Source organism: Aristolochia californica, unplaced genomic scaffold (assembly GCF_029961685.1).
Source record: "Aristolochia californica isolate CCGP_79_NKW_82.1479 unplaced genomic scaffold, dmAriCali1.0.hap1 SCAF_7, whole genome shotgun sequence".
NCBI lineage: Eukaryota > Viridiplantae > Streptophyta > Magnoliopsida > Piperales > Aristolochiaceae > Aristolochia > Aristolochia californica.
In genome coordinates, this window is record NW_027182268.1 from 3,238,337 (window position 1) to 3,260,598 (window position 22,262).

The window sequence follows — 22,262 nt, forward strand, 5'->3', positions numbered from 1 at the left end:
TACTCCAACACGATAATTTTATTTATTTATTTCTTAATTTTCATTTATAAACAAATGTATTTATTTTATTTTTTTAAATTTTATTATCAATTAATTATTAATTATTACGCCGACAGTTCCTTCCAAGTGAAAGCATCCATTCCGTTGTAGCTCACGGTGACGACGTTCCAGAAAAGCCTGGCGAGTAGCATTTCTAATTACCGTTTTACCCTTGGACACCAATCTTTACCAGACTTCCACTTACTCTTGTGCCTATGCCATTGACGATTCTTGCTTAACTAGGCACCCTCGGGAGATCCGTTTAGGGTTTTCATTTTTTTTATCGGATACCATTCTTTTCTCCCTGAAACGGAAAGGAAGTGGAGTGCAAAAGAAAGATGAGATCTTCCTCTCGTTCGATCAGCTTCAGCGCGTACGCCCCGAGGCGAGATGTCGACAATCGGATTTCTGTTCGTTATTACTATCGGATTGCTGATAATCTTCTCAAGCAGGTGCGCTTTTGGAGTTTTAATTTGGAAGTATTGTGATATCTCATGTTTCAATTTGATTTGACTTACGGTTTTTATTTTGCCTCTCGAACTGCTTTTTCTGATTTACGAGTAATATGTTTTCTTGCACTACTTATGAGGCATATTCGGCCATACTTTGTAAATTGTGACCGATAAATTCGGTCAGAATCAATTTAGACCTTCGTGTTTCGGATGCTTTTCTGTTGATATCTTTATACTTCGTGTTTTTCAGCTGAACTTTGTTGCATAGTTCCAATGTGCCTTAGAAAGTTGATAACAAATTTGCTGTTTGCTCTGGGTACTTGGCGATTTATTGAGAGAGAATCCCGTAACCATCTGTGGCCTTTCCTGCTTGGCTCGTTACAAGCTTTGTCAAATTGCACCTGCTGTGAATTGGAAAACAGCTCCCATGACTTGAGCTTCATCACCTAAATTAGAAAAGATTCAGTACATTATAAAATTTCTTTTTGTCTATGACAAGAGTTGATCAATTCTTAATTTTCAATCTCCATGCTTGTGCTATGCTGTTGTAGCAGTAGATTGGCTAGGTTTCTATAGTGCTAGCTTCTGGAGATATGGAGTATCTCTGATGGTGTGTATTGTAAAAGATTCTGTGACACTTCTCTTTACCAGAGAGTATTTCTTTATTGTTACCAGCTCAAGCCCCACATGAAAGAGCAAGAGAAGTTTTGAGCCAACCTTCGCTGTTGGTGCAAGGGAGATTTGTAGCTTTCTTTTATATATACATATATATACAGGGAGTTGAGTTGCACTGGGATAAGAAAATTTGGTTCACCAATTTGGGTGGATGGAGCTTATTTCATGTAGGTATAGCTTATTTCAAAAGGAAGTATTCTTGTAATAGACAGGGAGTTTTTTTTAGGATTTGTTCTACTTATACACGAGTATTACAGAAGTAATCATAAGCCGCGGAAATTGTTTACCCCAGGTTGGAAGTTATATTTAAGGTTATTTTGTTTTCTAGAAAAGTTGTTTCCTACATACAGTCGTTTCCTATAGAAAGTCATTTCCTAGGGTTTAAGGGATTATGGGGATGTACTTTTTGGTATTGTTTAAACTATAAATAGGAAAGGGGTTTGAAAACCTTAATCTCACCTATATCTTTTCTTCCTGAAAAATCCAACTTGGTGTCAAAGCATGTTGAAGTCATTATGTGAGTTGATTAACCAACTCATAGAGTTATTTTTTCTACATGTTCCAACTATGTAGCCCTAAATGACTTAACCTTGTTTTAGTTCCTTAAAATTCCCTGTTCTCTTATTAACTGTCGCATCTCCCCTGTATCGCATCTTGATCTCATCTTTCTATTACAACCAGAACACCGATTCATGTCAGTTAGAAAATACAACGGGTTTGAGAGTTCTCAGTCTCATCTCTCCATTTCCTGGTTCTTTGCATGTGTTTATTATTTTATGGTTCTCTAAATTGGCTGAGAGGCAGTGAAGGGAAAGAGAGCATGCAATTGTAGTGTCTGCTAGAATGTTGACCTTGTGAGAGATTTTGATGGATATGAGAAAGCAAGAAGAGATATTTGTCAGACAGCAGCGGCAACAAAACAGGACAGCTTCTTTAGTTAATAGTTCAGATTAAATTTCTGGTGTATTCAGCCCAGGTTGCGATCATGTGCAGCAGTCTTTGAGCAACATCTTCCCTCTGCATTTTCTTCTTTGCCTATGTAAAATTCAGTCTTTTTATTCCTTCCTTATGAACTCCTTAGGTATCTGCTTCTATTTGTTGCATGATTGTTGAAAATCCAGGTTTTTCTGTATTGTATGTGTGCTGATTATTTTCCGTAAAGTCACCACTTTCTGGAGTTGCGCTTGGTGGTCTTCTCTGGGAGGAGAATATTGGAGGCAGTTTTTGGAAGGAGGCACAATCTGTTAGCTGTCTCTGTTCTTCAGGTATCTTATTGCAACTGACTCCTTTTCTGCTACCTTCATCAGCGGTTTCTATCCTAGGAGGGTGTTTCTGCTGTTTCTAGATCTGCTCTCAGGCTTCTTACGGAGATGTGGTCTATTCTCTACCATCCTTACCCCCCACTGTCAAAATACCTTTTGTACGTTACCAATCTTAGTTCAGTTCTATTTTTCTTCCGTCCGCTTCTTTGTTTCAAATTGGAGGATCACGTCCATGAGAGAGCACACACAGTTTGACGACCTTCCAAGAGGGCACAGACCCACAATCTTTACAGAAAGTGTTATGACTGGGCCATTGCCCTGATGAACACTAAAGTCTGCACCATTGCACGTACAGATTTCTGGCATACCTGGTGGGACCCCTCCATCTTCCATCTCCATCTTCTCTTGGAAAATCCCCATGTCCTGATTTTGTTTGCTGTGCATCTAAAGGGAAAATCCTCACCCTTGACCAGCATATTTTTAAGGATGACAAATTAGACAATAGCTGCTGCAAGCTTAGATAGAATATGGAGGGCGCCATTGATCACCTTAGATAGATTATGCATATCGGGGTGGGGTGGGTGTTGCTGCAACTTGCTGGGTCATTGGGCGGACGTTTTGGCTGTATCATGGGCATGACTGCGAAATTCTTTATCACATTCAGCAAACTACCTTACTGTTACCAGTTCGCTGGTTGGTTACTATGAATAACTGGAGACCAGTGGCTGTTTTTTGACCCCTGGCTGTGTGGTCTATTCTGATGATGGGAATACTACAACTCCACTTCAACAGTAGCTGAACATGTCATCCAGGCCTAGTAGGCAGTTGCATGTGGAAGGTCATTGATTCAACTGAAGCTGAGCTGTGTGCCCTTCTTCAAGGTTTGAGACTTTAATTCATTCTCTGGTTCTCTTAAGTTTGAGAGTAGCCTGGCAGTGGATATCAGTGAGGCTTTTGGGCTAGTCATGCACCATGTGTAGCTAATCACACGATTACCCTTAAACACAGTTTGCTAATGTTTTTCTGTTTAGGTCATTCATTTTTGTGTTTTCTATGCTTTTATTCTGATGTTTTATTTCTTTCCCTCTTTCTGTCTACCGCTGGGCGAGCTCCTTTTCTCTCTTTTCTAACTAATAAAGTTTCACTTCTTACTGGTTTGAAAAGAACAAAAGGAAAAATAAAAAAAGAAATATGGCCTGGCACAAGGGCTACATGATTTTTCAAAGGAACAATGATTGCTGATGGTGGTGGAGTGAATACAGTGGCTTAGCACCTATTACCTTTGGAATGATTGGCATTGTGATCCAAGAAATTGGTGATACCTCTCTCCTTTGGTGTTCCATGGAAGCATGTTCATTTGAGAGGCAATGCAAGGAGGACCAGTGCACCTCGTTTGTGGATCATTCTTGAACCCATCCAAAATTTTCTTTCTCATTTATGGTTGTTTATGGGTTGTTTCAGTTGTTTCTTCAGATTCCCGCAATCTTGGTTTTGTTCCAGTTAAACTCATGAAGTCACCAATTTAAAAAACATTGATCTGTTCTAGAGTCAATATTGACGTGTAAATAGATAAAAACTTCTGCATTTTGGCAGGATAATGAGGAGAATCCTGAGTTGTCTGTGAGCAGTAATTACTAATATGCTGTTGGATTGATTGCATATTCTAATTTGTGCTTCATAGTGCTCATTCTACCCATATAAGCACATTTATTCAGATTTATGATTTTTTTGTGTTTATATATATATATGTGTGTGTGTGGCAAAACAATGTATATATGTATCTCGTACATACATACATACATATATACATACATACATACATATATATATATTTTATATATATACATATTTATCTCTCTCAGCCTGGTTTTATGACCAGGCTCTGATCTCACAATTTTTTACTGCCTGGAACTGCTAAATTGCAGTTCTGATAAATATAAAGAAACCTCCAAGTGAATGAATCGGGTATAAATTCTGAGACCTGGGCCTGGTTTGTCAGACCATACAGCTGCCATACACATGTAGTTTACAATGTGAGTCCTTCAACTTGGGGGTTTATTTTGTAAATATGAAGCTGCTCCCAAGTCTGGACTCACGTTTTACAACGTGAGCAAGCACTTTTCTATCTCTCTCTATGTAGATTGCATATTTATTCTTTCATTGAGTGTGGAAAGATGTAATTTTGCTTATATTGTCTTTACTTTCTAGACAGATTTACTAAGTTTCTTAGAGACCTGCTAACAGCAACTGAAAGATCTCATTCTCTGCAGGCTGACATATATCGTGCAGAGAAGAATATTATAGATTTGTACATTATGCTATTGAGATTTTCAAGGTCAGAGATGGCTGCATCTAGTTCTGTTAATTGGTGGGAGAAGGAATGGGTCATGTGGAAGTGATTTCTTTCTTATAGATCAAATGCTTTACTTCTCTTGGTTGTTAGGCCTATCCATATTAGGCATTTTCACTTTTGTATCTTGTTATTCCAATTCCTTGTAATTCTTGGGCTAAATTGTTTTCCTATCTGCTACAGTTTGATTACCGAAACTATACCATGTCATCAAGATTACCTGGTGTCTTCACAAAGAGAGAGACAATCATTTAAAAAGGTATTACTGCTTGAGTTCTTGTCTTTGCTACATTGAGCCTGCCTTCAATTTGTGACATCTGATGAAATTCTGTGTAGAAATTATATAATGCCCTGAGTGAGCTGGAGGCACTAAAACCTGCTTTTCTGAGCCGTGTTGAAGAATTGAACAGAAAGCGTTTGAATGAAGTGAATGGTTGGCACCCGAGTGGCCAAAAAATTTCAAGCAATTCTTCATTGGAATGGCCTTCTACAAGGTGGCAGAATCCAGCACATCGTGAAACCAGACAGGTGAGTGTTTTCAAAAGACAAGTTAAAGTTGCATATCCTTAATCTCTTTCTTTCTTTCACACCCTCTGGGTTGTGACGTTTCTTCTCAATGTTTTTTTTCTGATTTTACTTGCACTATTATTCCTGTTATAGGTTACACAATATGTTGGACCAGATGCCACAACTCAGGGTTCTTTGGTCAATCAAAATAGTTTCTCATCCTATAAGGGGTCGGGAGATCGATTCCTTAGATTGTAAGTGTAAAGAAACATGATCTGGAAATGGGAACACAAATTTAATTAGATTTTAGAATAACTCTAGGCCTTTGTTCTACAAAAGACTTTATTCCTTGTGTCTGTCACATAATTTGGTACTTTTGGTTTATGAATGATTATTATTCAGCAGTTTTCATACTTAACCATTTCTGATGCACCACAAATTTTCCTGATATTATTATTTAAAGAGAAAGCAGCAACTTTTTATCTGGCAAAGGTTCCTCCAGCGGAGATTATTGGGCATATATCTCAAGATTAGCTTATGGTATAGTAGATTTCCTAGAGAGTGGTGCCATCTCCCTTGAACACCTTATTTTGGAAGCCATTCTACCGAGGGATAAAAAATTTTCTTTTGATGCCACAGGGCTTTTTTTGTCTATAACTGTTGATTTATATCATCTGTTGTATTCTTTCTAACTTGGAAACCCGTCTATAGTTAAATTCTTTTTATTTTGCTAAGAGAAAAGCTTTTCATATTGTTAGAGAATTGAATCCCAGATTTTTTTCAAGTCAAATTTCTTGTTTGTGGCTAGTCAAACGTTCTTTTTTTTTTTTTTTTTTTTTGAATAAAGTGAAAAGTTCATTAAGAGTGGGAAACATATACAAAATGAGTGGAACTGGCTGCTGGTATACAAATGGAATGAAAGAGTACAAACTAATGAACATGAAAAAGGATATGAATCTTCGACTGAAAGATCAACTCCATGTATCTCTAAAGAATCCACCATGATTTTTGCTCTATGCACAATGAACCCATTGAATGTCAAGTTGCTGACTGACTTTTCTGCTTTTAATTGTTCAGTTCTTTGAACATTCCACGTCCAAAGGAGGAGACACTATCTAGACACTCAATATTGGGCCCAAATGGACTTCAAGGGCACTGGCAACCACCTACTATTGATAAAGGGGTTGAACAATTTGCACTCTATTTTCATATTCTTTGTTTATTTTCCTTTAGATTTATCTATCAGTGGAAGCTATCCTGACTTCTTTTGGTTGATGTAGGTCAGATATCCTTCCAATTTAGATTTGAGTCCAGTTGAGATTCCAAGGTTGTACTTTGCTATTTTTTCAATCTGTGTGGATCCTTTCCTATTTCTCTGATTACAAAATTAGGGACTTACCACATCATAGAGTCTTAAAATGTTATTATGTTCTGTTTTAAGTTATGATTTATTCTAGCTGCTTATGCATTTATCCTGTCTTTTGTTGATAGCACTCTGCTTCAGCCTGTTGAAAATGGAGCTCTGAGTGAAAAAAATGGTGTTAAATCAGATCCTGATAAATCTACACTGGAGGCAGTTTTTTCACTTGATGATGGCAGATGGACAAGTCCTTCTGAGGAGCCCTGTTCGTTAACTTCCTCAAACACAATAGAAGGTTCACCACAGACTGATATCATCAGGCAACCTTCTCCTCCACCTGTTCTTACTGATGTACAGGATTTGATTCCTCCTAATTCTTCACAACCTTTGGATTTGAACCCTGAACCAGTAAAGTTGTTGGAAGATGAGTTGGTCCAATCTGAAAGTCCTCTTCAATTGCATATTGTGAGATTCATCTCCTCTTTATCTTTTTATACTTCATAGTTATTTTCTTCTGAAGTGCTCATTCATTTTAATATACTTTGATGCTATCTCTGTCTTATTTCTCCACCGAATTGCAGTCAACTCAAATGATGGATACTTTTATGAGGCTAGCAAAGTCAAACACTGATAGGAACTTAGAAACTTGTGGGGTTCTTGCTGGTTCACTTGTACGTGCAAATTTCATTGATCTAGTAGTCAAAACAGTAGAAATACATTTTTTAGATTAGTGAATTTGTGCATTTGTTTGTTGCAGAAAAATAGAAAATTTTACATCACAGCTCTAATCATCCCAAAGCAAGAATCAACTTCCGATTCAGTAAGGATTTAGTTTTTGGTGATATCCTTTTTGATTTATTTCAAGTTTTTACATTATGAACAGTACTTTTTGCCTGATTTAGTGTCAGACGACCAATGAAGAAGAAATTTTCGATGTTCAGGATAAGCAGTCTCTTTTCCCCCTCGGCTGGATTCATGTGAGTATTTGCCTTCATCATGATCTAACAATTCTAGGTTTATGATCATAAATCATTTTCTTATGTTTTGGGATTATTGTTATGGGGCAGGTTTCATTATTTTTTGTTAGATTGAACCCAGTTCTAGCCACTTACGAAGCCTATCGTTCTACATTATAACCCAATAATACTTTTTAAGTCTTATCAATCTGGAACTATTCCCATTCAACAATCCTCACATCCAGGCGTGCACATAACGGGTCTTAGATGTGAGCATAAATTTGTAGCTGAGTGCAAACTAGGCCTGAGACCTGAAGACATCCTGCTTTGATACCACCGTTAGATTGAGCCTGTCCCATCTCGAAATGGCTAACCACTTAGGAGGCCTATTGCTTAATATTATAACCCAATAACACTTCTGAAATCTTAATTGTAGAAGTTAAGGAAGGTTGAAGGGAGAGAATGAGAGGGAGAGAAAGTGGAGGGGAGAGATTGAGAAGCTGAAGTGCGTTGAAGGGATGTTTATTTATAACAAGGGTTGAGTACAATTTACAAAAATGCTCTCACTGAAGTGAAAACCCTAATTCTTAATATCTCCTATTCTAAGTATCCTCTTTACATGAAATTTGGTCCATTGACATAGTTGGACATGAAAAACAAGATTACATCAAGAAATATAAATAAAGATAAAATAAAATTACAAAAATGCCCTTGGTACTTGTTTTTCAACACTCCCACTCAAGCTGGAGAGTATTTGTCAAATAGTCATAGTTTGGTGCAAAAGTTCAGGAATTCACGTTTTCCTAACACTTTAGTTAAGATATCACCAAGTTGATCACTAGACCGAACATATGGAGTAGTTATCTCTTCTTCATTACTATTTCTCAGATGAAATAACAATCTACCTCTATATGCTTCGTTCTTTCGTGAAAGACTGGATTGTTTACAATGAAGATTGTTGCTTGGTTATTACAAATACATAGTCATAGGATCCTTTTGATTGAGGCTTAATTCCTAGATAACGGATTTTACCCACCTTAACTCACTGACAGTGTGGGTCATTGCACTATATTCGGCTTCTGCACTAGACCGAGCAAGAACATTCTGGTTTTTACTCTTCTAGTTGACTAGATTTCCTTCCAGAAATCGATAATAACCAGTGGTTGATATGTTGTCAAACTTGGAACCTATATAGTCGGCATAAGAGAAAACCTCAATCCTTAAGCAATTATTAGGTTTAAAGAGGAAAGCTTTTCCTGGAGCTCCTTTTAGATATCTCAAGATTCTCTGTGCAACCTCTAGGTGAATCTTGTGTGAATGCTCCATGAATTGACTCACTACATTCACTGCAAGCGAAATATTTGGTCTAGTAACTGTAGCATAAATAAGTTTGTCTACTTATCTCTGATACATTGTTTTATCTTTCAATTATGTACTTTGATCATCATGAAGATTAAGTCTTACTTCCATGTGTATCCGCTGGTTTGGACCCCAGTAGTCAGACTCATGAAGCATATCAGTGACATATTTCTTCCGAGTCAGAGTCGTTCCCTCCTTGCTTCTTGCAACTTCTATACCCAAGAAATATTTTAACTGACCCAAATTTTTTGTCTGAAAGTGATTCACCAAATGGGATTTGTGAAGTTGGGTCCAAGGCCTATCCCAAAATGACTATCCATCTTAGGAAACTTTTTTACCAATTAATAAACTCAACATATTTGTTCTCACTAATCCATGTTGGACTATTCCTTAACAGGATTTTAACTTTTTCAATGCTTGATCTATCACTCCTAAACAATATAATATCATCTACATATACCAATAAGATAATAATTTTAGACAATCGTTTCATAATAAATAGAGAGTGATCACAATGGCTTCTACAAAATCCCATGGATATAATTACTTTACTAAAATTTTCAAACCATGCTCGTGGACTTTGTTTTAAGGCATAAAGAGCCTTCTTGAGTTGACATACCTTATGTGTCTCCCCTTGAGCAACATACCCTTGAGGTTGCTCCATAAAAATTTCTTCCTCAAGATCACCGTATGAGAAGGCATTTTTAGTATTGAAACAAAGACCAGCTTTGATGGACTGCAAGAGAAATGAGTGTGCGAGCAGAAGGCAATCGGGCAACTGGAGAAAAAGTATAAAAAAATCCACACCAAATGTCTGAGTATACCCTTTGGCAACAAGATGAGCCTTGTATCGTTCAACAGATGCATCAGAGATATTTAATAGTATAGACCCACTGACAACCAACAACAACAACACCTGGAGGTAAATCATATAACTCCCAAGTCCCCCTATCAATTAGTGCTTCCATCTCAACATCCACGACTTTCTTCCAATGAGGAGTCAACAAAGCATCATTGCACTGAAGAAGGAATGGTGCAAGTGGAGATGGACAAAGCAAATTTACGATAATTATCAGGCAAGGAATAGGAGACAAATTGAGATAGAGGGTGGTGAGTACCTTGGCGAACACTTTTCCGAAGGGCAATAGGAAGTGGAGATCACTTACCTCAGGATCAAGAGACAATGAAGAATCATGGTTTGGTGTGAGAAAGGGGTCTTGAGCAGGATGAAATGGTTGTTGTCGGCATTGATATACCTGTATTGGTTTCTCAATAGGAGCATCACGTGAGATCGAAATACATTCATCAACTGGAATAGGAATAACTGGAGTAGGTACAAAAGATTCAGGTAGAACTGACTCAGATCTGGAAGCTAAAAAATCGAAACATCCTCAAAGAAAGTAATATCTACAAACAAATGTTTTTCTCGTAGACGGACAGTAACATTTGTACCCTTTTTCTGTCCGAGAATAACCCAGGAATATACATTTTAGACCATGGAGACAATTTATCCTTGGAAGGATCAAAGATATGTGCAAAGCATAGACACCCAAACACATGAGGTGATCTAGGAAATAGAGGTGCAGTAGGTGAAACATTTTGAATAGAAATCTTGCCATCAAGAGCAGAAGATGGAGCATGCAATAAGAACAACATCACCGGAATATGGTTTAGGTATATTCATATGAATTAACATAATGCGAGCTACTTCAAGTAAGTGACGATTCTTGCGTTCAATAATTCCATTTTGTTGTTAGAGTGCCCACACACACAGGAAGTTTGATGAATGATTCCTTGTGATTGACATAAAGAGTCAAATTTATGATTCATATACCCAAGACCCATTGTTTGTACGCAAGATATGGATAGAAGTTGCAAATTGATTTTTTATTTCATTATAAAATAGTTGAAATACATCAAAGACTTCAAATATTTCTCTCATGAGATAAATCAAAGTACATGTATTAAAATCATTAATAAATGGAATAAAATACCTATGACCAAATTGACTAGTCACAGGACAAGGACCCCATACATCTGAGTGGACAAACTCAATAAGTTTACTTGTTTTATGAGATGAAACAGGAAAGGGGCTCCGGTGATGCTTGCCCAGTTGACATGACTCGCACTAAAAGGTAATACTATGAGGAAAGTTTGAAACTACTTGAATCAATTTTGTACGAGACGGATGACCGAGTCTGAGATGCCACTGAAGAGTGAATCAGTTGTGTATAGTGCATACAAAGCACCGTTTGGGTTGTGGCTGTCCAGATAGTAGTCCCCCTCGCTCATAAGCGGAACTAATCATTTTCCACACAATGAGTAGGATAATAGGTTAGAGAACAATTCATGGACTTAGCCACTTGACTGACGGACAACAGTTTTAAGGGAAATTTTGGAGCTAGCACTGCAGATTGAGGGGAAAGAAAAGAAGCAGGAGTAACACTTCCTACTGCCTGTACTGGTGAAACTGACCCTTCAGCATGATTAACATGCTTAACGAGAATGAACTCTTTTAAGTCAGAAAACAGTGAGGACATACCTGATGTGTTTTGTGGCACTAGAATCAAGGACCCAAGATGGGGAATGAGACACTGAGAGTGCAGATTGTGCCAAAGATGCAAAAGGAATTGATAGTTGTGCCATACGTTGTGAGATTTGTTGCTGCTGTTGGATTAATTTTTGTAATTCATTTGGAACATTAGGTGGGATTGTAGTTTCAGACCTAGGGTTGTACGTTCGTGTGTAATAGCGTTTTCCCATGCAGGCTTCCCAAACTTTATCCAACATCGAGCCAGGTAATGATTAGTGCGTCCACAGTGAACAGACTTTCGCTCAGATTTATTACCTCCTCGGCCTCGTCCTCGTCCTCTGCTGTAATTATCTCTGCCTCTGCCTCTGCTAGTCCCCGTGTGTCCCTTGGATGTATCAATGGAATCAGATGTTATAGCTGATGTATTAAGGGCAGTATGTCACGGGGTCGCAACTCCTTTGCTTAACCCGTGCGGCACTTGTGTGCAAACTCCTTTTGCAAAGACACAAGTCAGCCTAACTCTCACTCTTACTTGCAAGGGCTACACTCACTCGCCCGATGAAAGCAATAAGAGAACTTAAGAGGACTCAAGGGACTTGCTCAAGAGAGATTGTATTACACTCCAATGAGTTGTGTACAAATGAGAGGCTCTCCCCAATTTATAGTTTTGAGGGGGAGCAAGGAATGTTCTAGATTATGTACACTTGTCATTGATCCAATGGGTTGGATCCTTCTAGACTATTCCACTACCATCTAACTATGGACCTTTCTAGACTTCTATATACAATACTAGGGTGTATGCCCAAGTACATATACCGGATCCAACTTGGTGTATGTGCGGGACCTTCTAGAGAGCTTCTAGAGATCCTTCCTTCTAGAGCATGTGTTGGGCTATCCATAGAGGGCTTGGACTAGAACCTCCTCTATGTATCCTCAAACTGGCCCAATGGGTGGACAGTAGGCTTAGGTCCCGTGACAAGTAGCTTCACTCACTTTAGTATCTTTTCCAACACTAGGCACAAATGTCTTTTTAGTTCTTTGTACCCTATTAAAGGTAGTAGAGAGGTTAAGTTTCTTATCCGAGGCCAAAAATTGTGCCTTTATGCTGTCAAATTCAGCACCCAAACCATCTAGAAATTTTGCCAGAACAAGTTGACTTTTCTGTTTTTGGAGTTCCCTTTTATCTGTAGTAAATGGATGAAAGACTTTAATTTCCTGCCAAATACTCGGACAATAACTATAATAGTCTGTCACAGTTCTATTGTCCTTTTTCAAGCCAAAGAAATCTGTATATAATTCATAAACTTTGAAAATATTTCTCTCGTCTATAAAGAGCTTCCAAAGACAGCCACTTGGCTTTTGAAGTTTCAAAATTCATAACTTGGCTATTGATAATCCAAGTCACTTGACTGTCTTCAAGCTGTTGCCAATTGTTTGAGTTGTGTGCACATATGGGCCTTTGTCACTTGGGCCATCGAGAAAAAAAGAACGTTTTACTTTCCAAGAGTTCCCTCTGCTACAGTGTAAAACTGAACAGCCCTGGAATTGTTGGCTGCACTGGAGATCACCGGGGTCATATAATGATTTCTTGTCCTGTGCACATATGGGCCGTTGCCAAAGAGCTTCGGATTAATTACCTGGCAAATTTCTTTGCGAAACTACCATTTTATTTAGTAATGCATGACTGGCTCTTTATTCTTCTCTTGTCTTTTTCTACTCTCCATTTTTTTCTGTGTTTCCTCTTGACTTGCTCTGCATCAAAACAGCTGAATTGTGGGTAACTTAAATTGGAGGGCAGCAAGGGTAACAATTAACTTATCATGGTACTATTGTTATATCTTTATTCACGATGAATATTGTAGAACTCTGTTTGTTTGCTCAGAAAGGTTTTTCTTCATTCAAAATTAAGGTACCTGCCATGTCTTTCTGTGGATTGTATGTTACTGAGAAACTACTGATTGGAAATTTTATGTTTTACTACTGTCCATAAAATGTTTTTATTTTTCTATTATTTTTAAAAATTATTAATGTTTCTAATGGTATCTTGCTATTTGTGATATAGACTCATCCTACTCAATCCTGTTTCATGTCCTCTATTGATCTGCACACTCATTATTCATATCAGGTGACTCTCTTTTAGTATTTATCTGTTCTTAAAGGCTAGCAATAAACATCTCTTCCAATTGAATGAACCAGACCTTTATTTTTGACTGATTTTCCATCAGATTATGTTACCTGAAGCTATTGCAATCGTCATGGCACCAAGAGATTCCTCCAGGTATAGGAATTGCATAGGAGTAGCTCTCCAACCGTATTTCCTCTCACACCTGTTATTCAGAAGGAAACAGCATGCAATTGCTAATTTGCCCTGGTATCACAATGGTCTATTTGTGGCATAGGAACTAGGGCCCAGTGGGCAGTACTAGGGGATGATGATCTTCTCAACCAAAATTTATTTTCCTCAACCGCTTGATTTTTTTTTTTTTGTAATTAAACGTCAACTAATTGATACTGGCTTCTTCCCTGCAGAACTCATGGCATATTTCGGCTGACAACCCCTGGTGGCATGTCTGTTATCAGGCAATGCGAGCGGCGAGGTTTCCACCCCCATGATCAGCCCCCAAGTGGGGGTTCCATATACGACAACTGTACAGATGTTTACATGAATCCTAAACTGAAGTTTGATGTCATTGATCTACGGTGAGTATGGTTTCCATTTTGGGGTTAATCCAAATGGTCTCTTGATTTGTTCATTGATTGTGGATGTTGTACTTCTTGCCTGGTCATCTGTAAAGAGGAGTTCTCGGGAAAGATTTCAAGTTTTAACTGGAGCCTTCCCTTTTGTACATCAACATGCTAGTTATAGCACACATTAGTGTTTCGATGTAATTTCGGGAAAAAAAAGTTAATTTGTGGAAGACGGCAATTCGGCCGAAGATCTCTTGCAATGAAAATATGTCTTAGATTATTACTCGTTTACGCGGTGATGTGAAACGGAGAGATGAAAGAGGTGATGCCAAAAGCTGTTTGGTTACATCTTGCCAAAAAAATCCAAATGATGGTTGCAACAGTAAAAGAACTGATGTTCAATGTGTGGGTGTCGTTCAAAGATGCGAGAGCATGACAAAGAGACAAGACAGGAGTAGAACCCAAGTCATGCCCACGATCCTTGGCAAAGAATATATAAAGACGTAACATCTTGCGAGTGTCCCGGGCGCATGTTGCTGCTTACTCATTGAGAACCCAGGCGTAGATCCCAGAACGGAGGTGGTGAGGTGCCAACTTTTGATCTTCACCTGCGCTTCTTGTCTAAGATGTAGAGTACAAAGTGGTCCAGAGAGACTCTACCTCAAACATGGTGAAAGCAAACCTTTTAACTTGATTGCAATGTTGTCCATTGCCTCTATCCACCCACACTGACAAAAAAAAATTTGTAAGCAAAATTACGAAGAGAATCTACCCGTCCTTTTCAAATGGAGACAAGTGCAAGGCATCTGAAAAAAGAAAAAAATACCCTTGTAGTCTCCCTACCCTCTACAAAATCAAATCTGAAGCAAGAAATATGTTTACTACATAAGGCTTCTATTTATCTCCCAGGTCCCATCTGGAAAATGCTCGTACCCTGCTCGTCTGCCCTCTTCTATTATTAGTATTCACGTACTCACTCCTCTTTCAGATGTCTCTGCTTCAACCCCTTGCAGATTTCTCCGTCCGTGAAAGTTACAAAAAAATAATAATAATAATCTCTCTTAATTTTCACTAATCCAAAATGGGTTGTAACCTACTGAGTGGTTGTAAGCATATTCAGAAGGTAAGTACATAACTACCTCTTTAATAAATCTTAGGGTGTCGTGGTCAGTGAACATCTGTGCGGCTTTTGGACGGTTGGGATTACTCGACAGAGGAATTGCTACTCCGGTCAAAGAAGATTTAGTTTTCTTTTTTTAATTATTTTATATTATATCTAATAAATCTCATCTGTCTCTTTTTTTTTTTTTTTTTTTTTTAGGGCAAGAATCGTTCAAAACAGCCGAAACCGCTCCGTCGGTGGTGAAACGGCGAGAGCCACACCATTATTTATTTAGGCCGTCCTCGGAACTCCCGTGAACACTTTCCCGTTAATTCCCCGTTATCTCCTTTTCTCTTCTTCTTCTCTTCTCCCTCCTCCTCTCGCCAATCTCGTCACGGTTTGATTTGTGTTGGCAGATGGTTCCGCATGTTTTCTTTCTCCGATAATGGTTCGCTTCGTGCCTCTTCCCTATGTACGTATGGTGGTCTTTCTGATTTCTCTCCCATCCTGGTTTTTCTAATCGAATCGAACTCTTTGGAGTCTGGAGCACAAGTCCTCGGCTGGTGATTTCTCTTTTCTTGCTTTGTGTTCCCTTGGTTGACCTTTATGTCAGAAATTTGAATTTCTAAAGAGTGCAAAGGAAGGAATTACGACTTGCTTGCTGCTGCTTCCTCTCTTTTTCCCCTTTCTTTCCTTCTTACTTTCTTTTCCATGTATTTTTCTGAAATGTCTAGTGCTTTATGGGCAGGGCTTTAATGCCGGTTACCATATTTGACAAGATGAAAAAGGATCAGCTGCTCCGACCTGAGTCTGTTTCCTTTCCGATTCTGGTGCGGTGAACGTTCTCTCACTGGTTCGAACTTGTGTGAACAAAACCAGGAAAAAGTGCGGCTGTTTTATTTTGCGTTGCTTCCTTCGTCTTACTTGTGTTTTTTAGTGCCGATGGTCATGATTGAGATGTGCTCAGAGAGTCCTGGATGGACGATGAGCCCGAGAATATCTTTCTCTCACGATCTCGCCCAACCGGAAGGCATTCCAATCGACCGTCACCGATCCGATTCCACCCTGCTGGATTCTTCCCCGGACTTCAATTTCTGCATAAACGACAGATTGCAGGAAGAATCATCTTCAGCCGACGAGCTCTTCTCCGACGGTAAGATTCTTCCTATCCTACCTCGTTCCAATTCGAAAGAAACCTGTGGATCCAAACCGCCAAAAATCCCCCCGGTCCCTCCTCCCATTTATCCCACACTCTCCGAAACTAAACCTCTCATTGAAGAACCGAAGAAGGAGAGTTTGCGAGAAATCATCGCGATGACCGATCCCCCGACCGAAGAAAAACCACCCGCATCAAAATCCTTCTGGCGGTTCACCAGAAGCAGCAGTCTCAATTGCGGAGCAGGTTATAAGCGCAGCTTAATTTGTAAACTACCGCTCTTAAACAGGAGCAACTCCACGGGCTCCGTGAGCCAGAGTTCTAAGAAGGAAAGCAGCAAATCCGCACAGAAACAAAAACCCTCCCCATCTTCCTCTTCCCCGCTGTTTCCATCAATTACTTCTTCGTCGCTTTTACCAAAGCCTACACCACCGGCTCTGAAGAAGAACGAAAGAAGCCACCGCCCCGGAGCTTACGGCAACGGTGTCCGCATCAGTCCGGTATTAAACGTCCCCCCACCTTACATTTCCACAGGGACGACGAATCTTTTCGGGTTCGGGTACCTCTTCCGTACCGGCAAGGATGGTAGCAAAACTAAGAAGAAGACAGCAACTTGCTAGCTCTGAGAAGAAAGCGTGAATTATGCGTTCATGGGTCTGTAATTATGATGATAAAAGAACCGAAACCAGAATTTTACAGGTGGGGGAAGCAAGATGGGATGGTTGTGGCGATTAATTTGGAATGTTTTGTGTTTATCGGATATGTTGAAGGTAGAGGAGACAAAAGAACAGGTACCTCCTTTCATGGCTGTCGGAGTCCTTGGAAGTTTTCGGCAACTTCGCTTTTCCAGTTATTTTAATTTTATATTTCCAAGAAACTTTTGCCCCTTTAGTAATCTGATAATGTTGAAGATTATGATTGGGTTTTAAGCAAAGAGAAGATCCAGTGACTTTACAGTCGGCCTCCGAATCCGTTAATCAAGAAATTGGGCTTTGTTTGGATTTCTGCTCCTACTCCCTTCTCTCTGTGTATCGGTTGGTGCTTCCATTAGCATTAAAAAGGTCCATTAAAAGGAGTAATCTATTAGCATCATCTGACGTATGGGTTAATAGCTCTGTGGTTGGGTTTTGAATTAAAGATGCATTCAATGAAGCACGAAGCGGCCTCCTACCAGCTCTAATCCCTCTACTCTGAGTGTCAACTCTTTATTTAATTCATGAGTTGATTCCTTTCTACCTCTTCTGCTCTGACTTCTATCATCAAGACTTGCCCAACAAAGAAAGAGGAGAGAGTAGTAGTCATGAGTGGCGAACGACGTTCTCGGCGTAAAAACAGAGAAGAGTGAAAGAGTAAGAGAAGGAAGATGGGACGAAAAGAGGAGGGCCATCGAGAGTGTTGGGCATGTATGGGAGCCAAAGAGGCGCATGAAGCATGCCCATCTCTGGTTTGTTTTTTTTTTTTCTTCGTCTGCACTCGCCACTGAGGGAGGCAGGGAGAGGCTTCTTATTTCTAATTATTTTTTATGTCAGTCCAAATAATCAAAACAGACTGTTGCCACAAATAATTGTGTCTTAGAGCTTAGAGATAAAAAGTATGGAACCCACAGCCCATCTCTGCTGCTGCTGCCTCTTATCATTTGATCTCTAACTTGACACAGATAAGAAATTCCAATTCTTGCTGGTGAATTAAGATACACACTGAATGCACTTGGGAGTACTAAAACATATATCCCTGATTTTCAAAAAAGAACATACATTTATTAACTAATGAAAACAGATAAAAGATGAATCAACTTTCTCTACTTCCAAAGCCAAATAAAAGACATTAATGTTAGCTTCATTTGGCAATAGAAATGATTATTGTATAAAATGGCAACCAAGTTTGATGGGGGTCATAAAGTCACTCACTTATGACCACCTATAATCCTTCAATTGATCAACTAAAAATCAAGATTAAGTAATAACATTAAATGTTTTAATCTGCTCAAGTGTCTTTACTAACTCACATGGTCCTTCGGCCCTTTTGGGTCCCTCAAAATCTAATGTTGTTGTTTGCCAATGGAATAAACACTACTGACGGAGGTGTTTGATCTTTCTTATAAGTCTATTAAATTGGTTATTATACATGAATATGCTACATTGCAAAGCCTTGAATTTCTTTGTGATAGTTTGCAATTCAATGATACTGAGTTCGAAATCGGATAGACATTGATAGAACAAAGGGAGAAGGATGTACATGATTAGAACAACACAATTCACCCACCGGCCACTGACTTTTTATCCCATTTCAGTCCGTTTTCCACTGCTTTGCCTGGTTTTTCTCCATCCTGACTTCCTCTGTAGTTAAAATCCAATCCAAATTTGCTTCTAAGCTGATTTCCTGTCCCCTTATTTTCTCCAATTTGATTGAAGGGGAAGAGGAAGAAGCTGTCATCTCAACAACTGTCTCCTATTTTTTTATCCATTCACGTTTACTTGATAATGAATGGGGCAAGAGACAGTGTTGTCATCTCACCGATATCCTGAAAAAGTTTCGATGATATAACTATATATATATAAATAATGTGATAGTGTGTATGATTCTAAGAGATAATTATTATAAGATGGAGAGATCTCGTTTCTCTTTAGGAAGTGATTCATTTTTTTTTATTTACTTTTTAGTTTTTTAAGAACAATGGGTTGAAAACGGTTGAATGGGTAATCTACTCAAGAAACCAATCACCTCCTCTTTTTGTTGCAGAGTTGTTTTTTTGTTTCCGTAAATCCCAAGGAGCGTGGGAGTTGGGTATGATGAATTCGCACTTCTCTTGCTCTTGCCGCAAAGCTTGACCTGAGCATCTTAAGGGGGTGGGTCTCAAACACTCAGCCGTAGGGAGCAGAGCTCAGTCGAGACTTGAGAGTCGGGACCGTTCGTTTGTGATGAGCTCCGAAGTCTCTCATGGAAGCTGTAACATTGTGGACCAACTTCAACTATTGCATTTCATGTTCGCCACATGCTTTGTGGGGAACAAAAGGTTCGTCTCTTGTCTTCTTCATCCCTTTCCTTTCTGTACAAACCGGTCCACCACTTGGTGATGAGACACAAGTCAAGTCAAGCTGTTGCAGAGAAGGGGGAGATTTCCCACTGCTAACTTTGAATTTCATTACTTCTCGACGTAGTCCAAGTGTTTGACGAAATGTCTCACACAGTTGGTTCCGGACGTTTTGGCTCTGGCTTTGTAGAGAATAAGCATCTTCTGTTTCTTACTGCTGAATGCTTTGACATTTTTAAAAATGGCGTCATAGTCTGTGGTTTTGAATCAAGCTGGTTGGAAATCCATCATTTGGAACTTGCTGCATGTTGAATGTGTTACTTTACCTTCTCTGTTAAGAATTGATCACTTCTTGGCTTCTTCCACTTTGTGAGTTCAAAGTTGAGAGGGGCATTAGAGTGACATTAGACTTAGAAGTTCACATAGTTCAACTTTAATCTGTTTTTGGTGCTATTAAACTGGGTTGAGTGTGTCATGATTTCTTCAAATATTTTGTCATGTCAGCTCAATTACTGGTTCTGATTGGTCTACCTATGCGACAAAATGAGGCACATCAACTCAACTGTTAGTCCTGTGATTCCCTGTGAAACATGAGAATCTCCTCTTGGATCTGGCTTGTCCCCAAACTTCATTTCTGGGTGCGACGAACCATGACTCGTTTTAACCTCCACCTCCCTTGGTTCATGGCATGGCCTCTTCCTTTGCCCTTCCTTGCATGTTTTGACAAGAAGAGTGGGTGGCTTCTCCCCTTTGGTGAAAGAGGGAAAGGTGACATACCCCTCCCCTCCTTAGGCTAGAGAGGAGGGCAGCAAGGACACACCCTCCCTCCATCATGTTATGGGGGTCTCACTCTCACCTTCAAAGACACACCAATGAGCCCATTATTAAGCCTAAAATCACTTGAAACGCATCCGAATCTTTACACAATCAATTGTTTGGGCCGAAGAGACCTCCAAGGAGCCCATTATTAAGCAACAAATGAAGCGGAGGCCCGGTGAGATTCCAGTTTATTTTCTACATGCAAGGTGGCAGCCGGAGAAACTTCATCAGTCTGCGAACAGCCACGTAATGTTCCGTTCTTCGCCTTTACAAAACCACCTTCCCCTCTGCCACCGTTTTCCCCCAGCCTTTTATCGTCTTCCCACACAACCAGAAAGATGCAGATATCTCCAGCCGCCTCTTCTTACGCGCACCTCTTGAAAACCAAGACCGTGAGAGATCTCATATCGGACAAGAAGAAGCTCGTTGAGGTCCCCTACACTGCCTCCCTCGCCCATACCATGAACGCCCTCGTCGCCAATAACGCCGTCGCCGTCCCCGTCGCCGCTCCACCCGGGCAATGGATCGGTGCAGGTGGGTCCGTTATCCTGGAATCCGACAAAACCACCGGCGCCATACGAAAGCATTATATCGGAATGGTGTCGATGCTTGATATCCTTCTCCATATTGCTGATAGTGGCACCGAGGACAACGGTGCGCCCACTTCCGATCTCGAGACTCGTATGGGAGTTCCGGTCTCGTCGATTATTGGGCATTGCATCGAAGGTCTGAGCTTGTGGACACTTAACCCTAATACCAGGTCACTTTTCTTGCTAGCATTTAATTATGCTCTGTTTAATTTAATTTAAAATTTAAATTTTCTGCTGTACTCCCACAGATTTAACGAAATTTATTAGATTTGTAGTTGCTGTACATTTGAGATGCACCATTGAAGCTGAAAATTAACGGGTGAATAGTGACGTAGTTTCCCTTGAATGATTTAGAAGATTTATAAATGTTTTATTACGGGGCCTCTGTTAATTGCCGACTGCCTTGTTCCTCTATCAAACTCAGTATTTTAGACTGCATGGAGGTGTTCAGCAAAGGCATCCACCGAGCTTTGATCCCACTGGAGAGCCTTGTGGGCAATGTGGCCGGTGTGGAGCTTACCGAATCATCACCTGGTTATCGGATGCTCACCCAAATGGATGTAATAGCTTTCCTCAAGGCACATGAAATTGAATTAGCGGAACTTCTTTCGCACTCAGTCGGTGATTTGGGGGCTATAACTGAGACTGTTTTTGCTGTGGATAATCACACAAAAGTCATAGATGCCATCAAGTGCATGAAAAATGCTGCTCTTAATGCTGTCCCTATTGTCGAAGCTTCACGGGCTTATGGAGAAGAGCACAAGGAACTCATAAACGTAGGTCGCCTTTGTTCTTATTTTGATGACTGATTGAACCTAAAGAGGTTCTGTATTTCTCTTATGAAGATGCATTTTAAGTTGTATAATTTGGCAAGTTTATGCTACAGGGAAGAGGAAGAAAGCTAATAGGAACCTTCTCTGCGACTGACCTGAGAGGATGCCCGATCACACAACTTCAATCGTGGTTAACTCTCAACGTGGTGGAATTCAAGGAAAGGGTGGCCATGGGACCGAGAGTCGAGTCCGGTACTGATGCCGGTGGCTTGGCTGGTTCTTCAGCGAAGATTCTTGTAACTTGCTCCTACGACTCCAGTCTTGCAAAAGTAATCACCAAGGCTGTGGAGGGGCATGTTCACAGAGTGTGGGTCGTCGATTCTCAGGGATTGCTCACAGGGCTGATTGCACTCACGGACATCCTTCGAGTAATGAGGATCATGTTGATTGGGCCAGAATCGTGATCAATGTGAGAGTCACCGTAACCTGGGTTAACGTCTCATCTCCTTTTTTTTCTTTCCTAATGTTTCTGAGTGTGTTTGCTGTGTTGCGGTTTGCCATGGTTACGAGAGAAAATGACATTGTAAATATACTACTTTGTCAAAGTTGT

General features: G+C 39.8%; 3 protein-coding genes across 3 annotated transcripts; all 3 read left to right on the top strand.

Annotated features, from left to right (window-relative positions):
• Positions 1-274: 274 nt before the first annotated feature.
• On the top strand, positions 275-14,345 carry LOC137936274 (AMSH-like ubiquitin thioesterase 1). Its single transcript, XM_068780859.1, has 14 exons — positions 275-491; positions 4,699-4,763; positions 4,962-5,037; positions 5,115-5,306; positions 5,439-5,539; positions 6,363-6,468; positions 6,566-6,612; positions 6,777-7,110; positions 7,227-7,316; positions 7,403-7,465; positions 7,548-7,622; positions 13,556-13,618; positions 13,719-13,771; positions 14,023-14,345. The coding sequence occupies exons 1-14, from the start codon at positions 378-380 to the stop codon at positions 14,195-14,197; spliced, it is 1,554 nt and encodes a 517-aa protein (XP_068636960.1). The 5' UTR covers positions 275-377; the 3' UTR covers positions 14,198-14,345.
• A 1,271-nt stretch (positions 14,346-15,616) lies between these two features.
• Positions 15,617-17,422, top strand: LOC137936974 (uncharacterized). Its single transcript, XM_068781965.1, has 2 exons — positions 15,617-15,846; positions 16,032-17,422. Exon 2 carries the CDS (start codon positions 16,226-16,228, stop codon positions 17,057-17,059), a length of 834 nt encoding a protein of 277 aa, XP_068638066.1. The 5' UTR covers positions 15,617-15,846; positions 16,032-16,225; the 3' UTR covers positions 17,060-17,422.
• A 285-nt stretch (positions 17,423-17,707) lies between these two features.
• LOC137935908 (SNF1-related protein kinase regulatory subunit gamma-like PV42a) lies at positions 17,708-22,257 on the top strand. The gene is made up of 5 exons (XM_068780320.1): positions 17,708-17,883; positions 19,179-19,452; positions 19,975-21,049; positions 21,304-21,655; positions 21,766-22,257. The coding sequence occupies exons 3-5, from the start codon at positions 20,628-20,630 to the stop codon at positions 22,114-22,116; spliced, it is 1,125 nt and encodes a 374-aa protein (XP_068636421.1). The 5' UTR covers positions 17,708-17,883; positions 19,179-19,452; positions 19,975-20,627; the 3' UTR covers positions 22,117-22,257.
• Positions 22,258-22,262: the final 5 nt, after the last annotated feature.

What these genes read in the sequence shown, in the direction of transcription:
- LOC137936274 (XM_068780859.1), top strand. Translation starts at nt 378, where the DNA reads ATGAGATCTTCCTCTCGTTCGATCAGCTTCAGCGCGTACGCCCCGAGG. An exon ending in AGTCCAGTTGAGATTCCAAG is followed by an intron (nt 6,613 to 6,776) that starts GTTGTACTTTGC and finishes TTTTGTTGATAG; the next exon opens with CACTCTGCTTCAGCCTGTTG. An exon ending in TCCCCCTCGGCTGGATTCAT is followed by an intron (nt 7,623 to 13,555) that starts GTGAGTATTTGC and finishes TTTGTGATATAG; the next exon opens with ACTCATCCTACTCAATCCTG.
- LOC137936974 (XM_068781965.1), top strand. Translation starts at nt 16,226, where the DNA reads ATGGTCATGATTGAGATGTGCTCAGAGAGTCCTGGATGGACGATGAGC.
- LOC137935908 (XM_068780320.1), top strand. Translation starts at nt 20,628, where the DNA reads ATGCAGATATCTCCAGCCGCCTCTTCTTACGCGCACCTCTTGAAAACC. An exon ending in ACACTTAACCCTAATACCAG is followed by an intron (nt 21,050 to 21,303) that starts GTCACTTTTCTT and finishes TATCAAACTCAG; the next exon opens with TATTTTAGACTGCATGGAGG. An exon ending in AGCACAAGGAACTCATAAAC is followed by an intron (nt 21,656 to 21,765) that starts GTAGGTCGCCTT and finishes TTTATGCTACAG; the next exon opens with GGAAGAGGAAGAAAGCTAAT.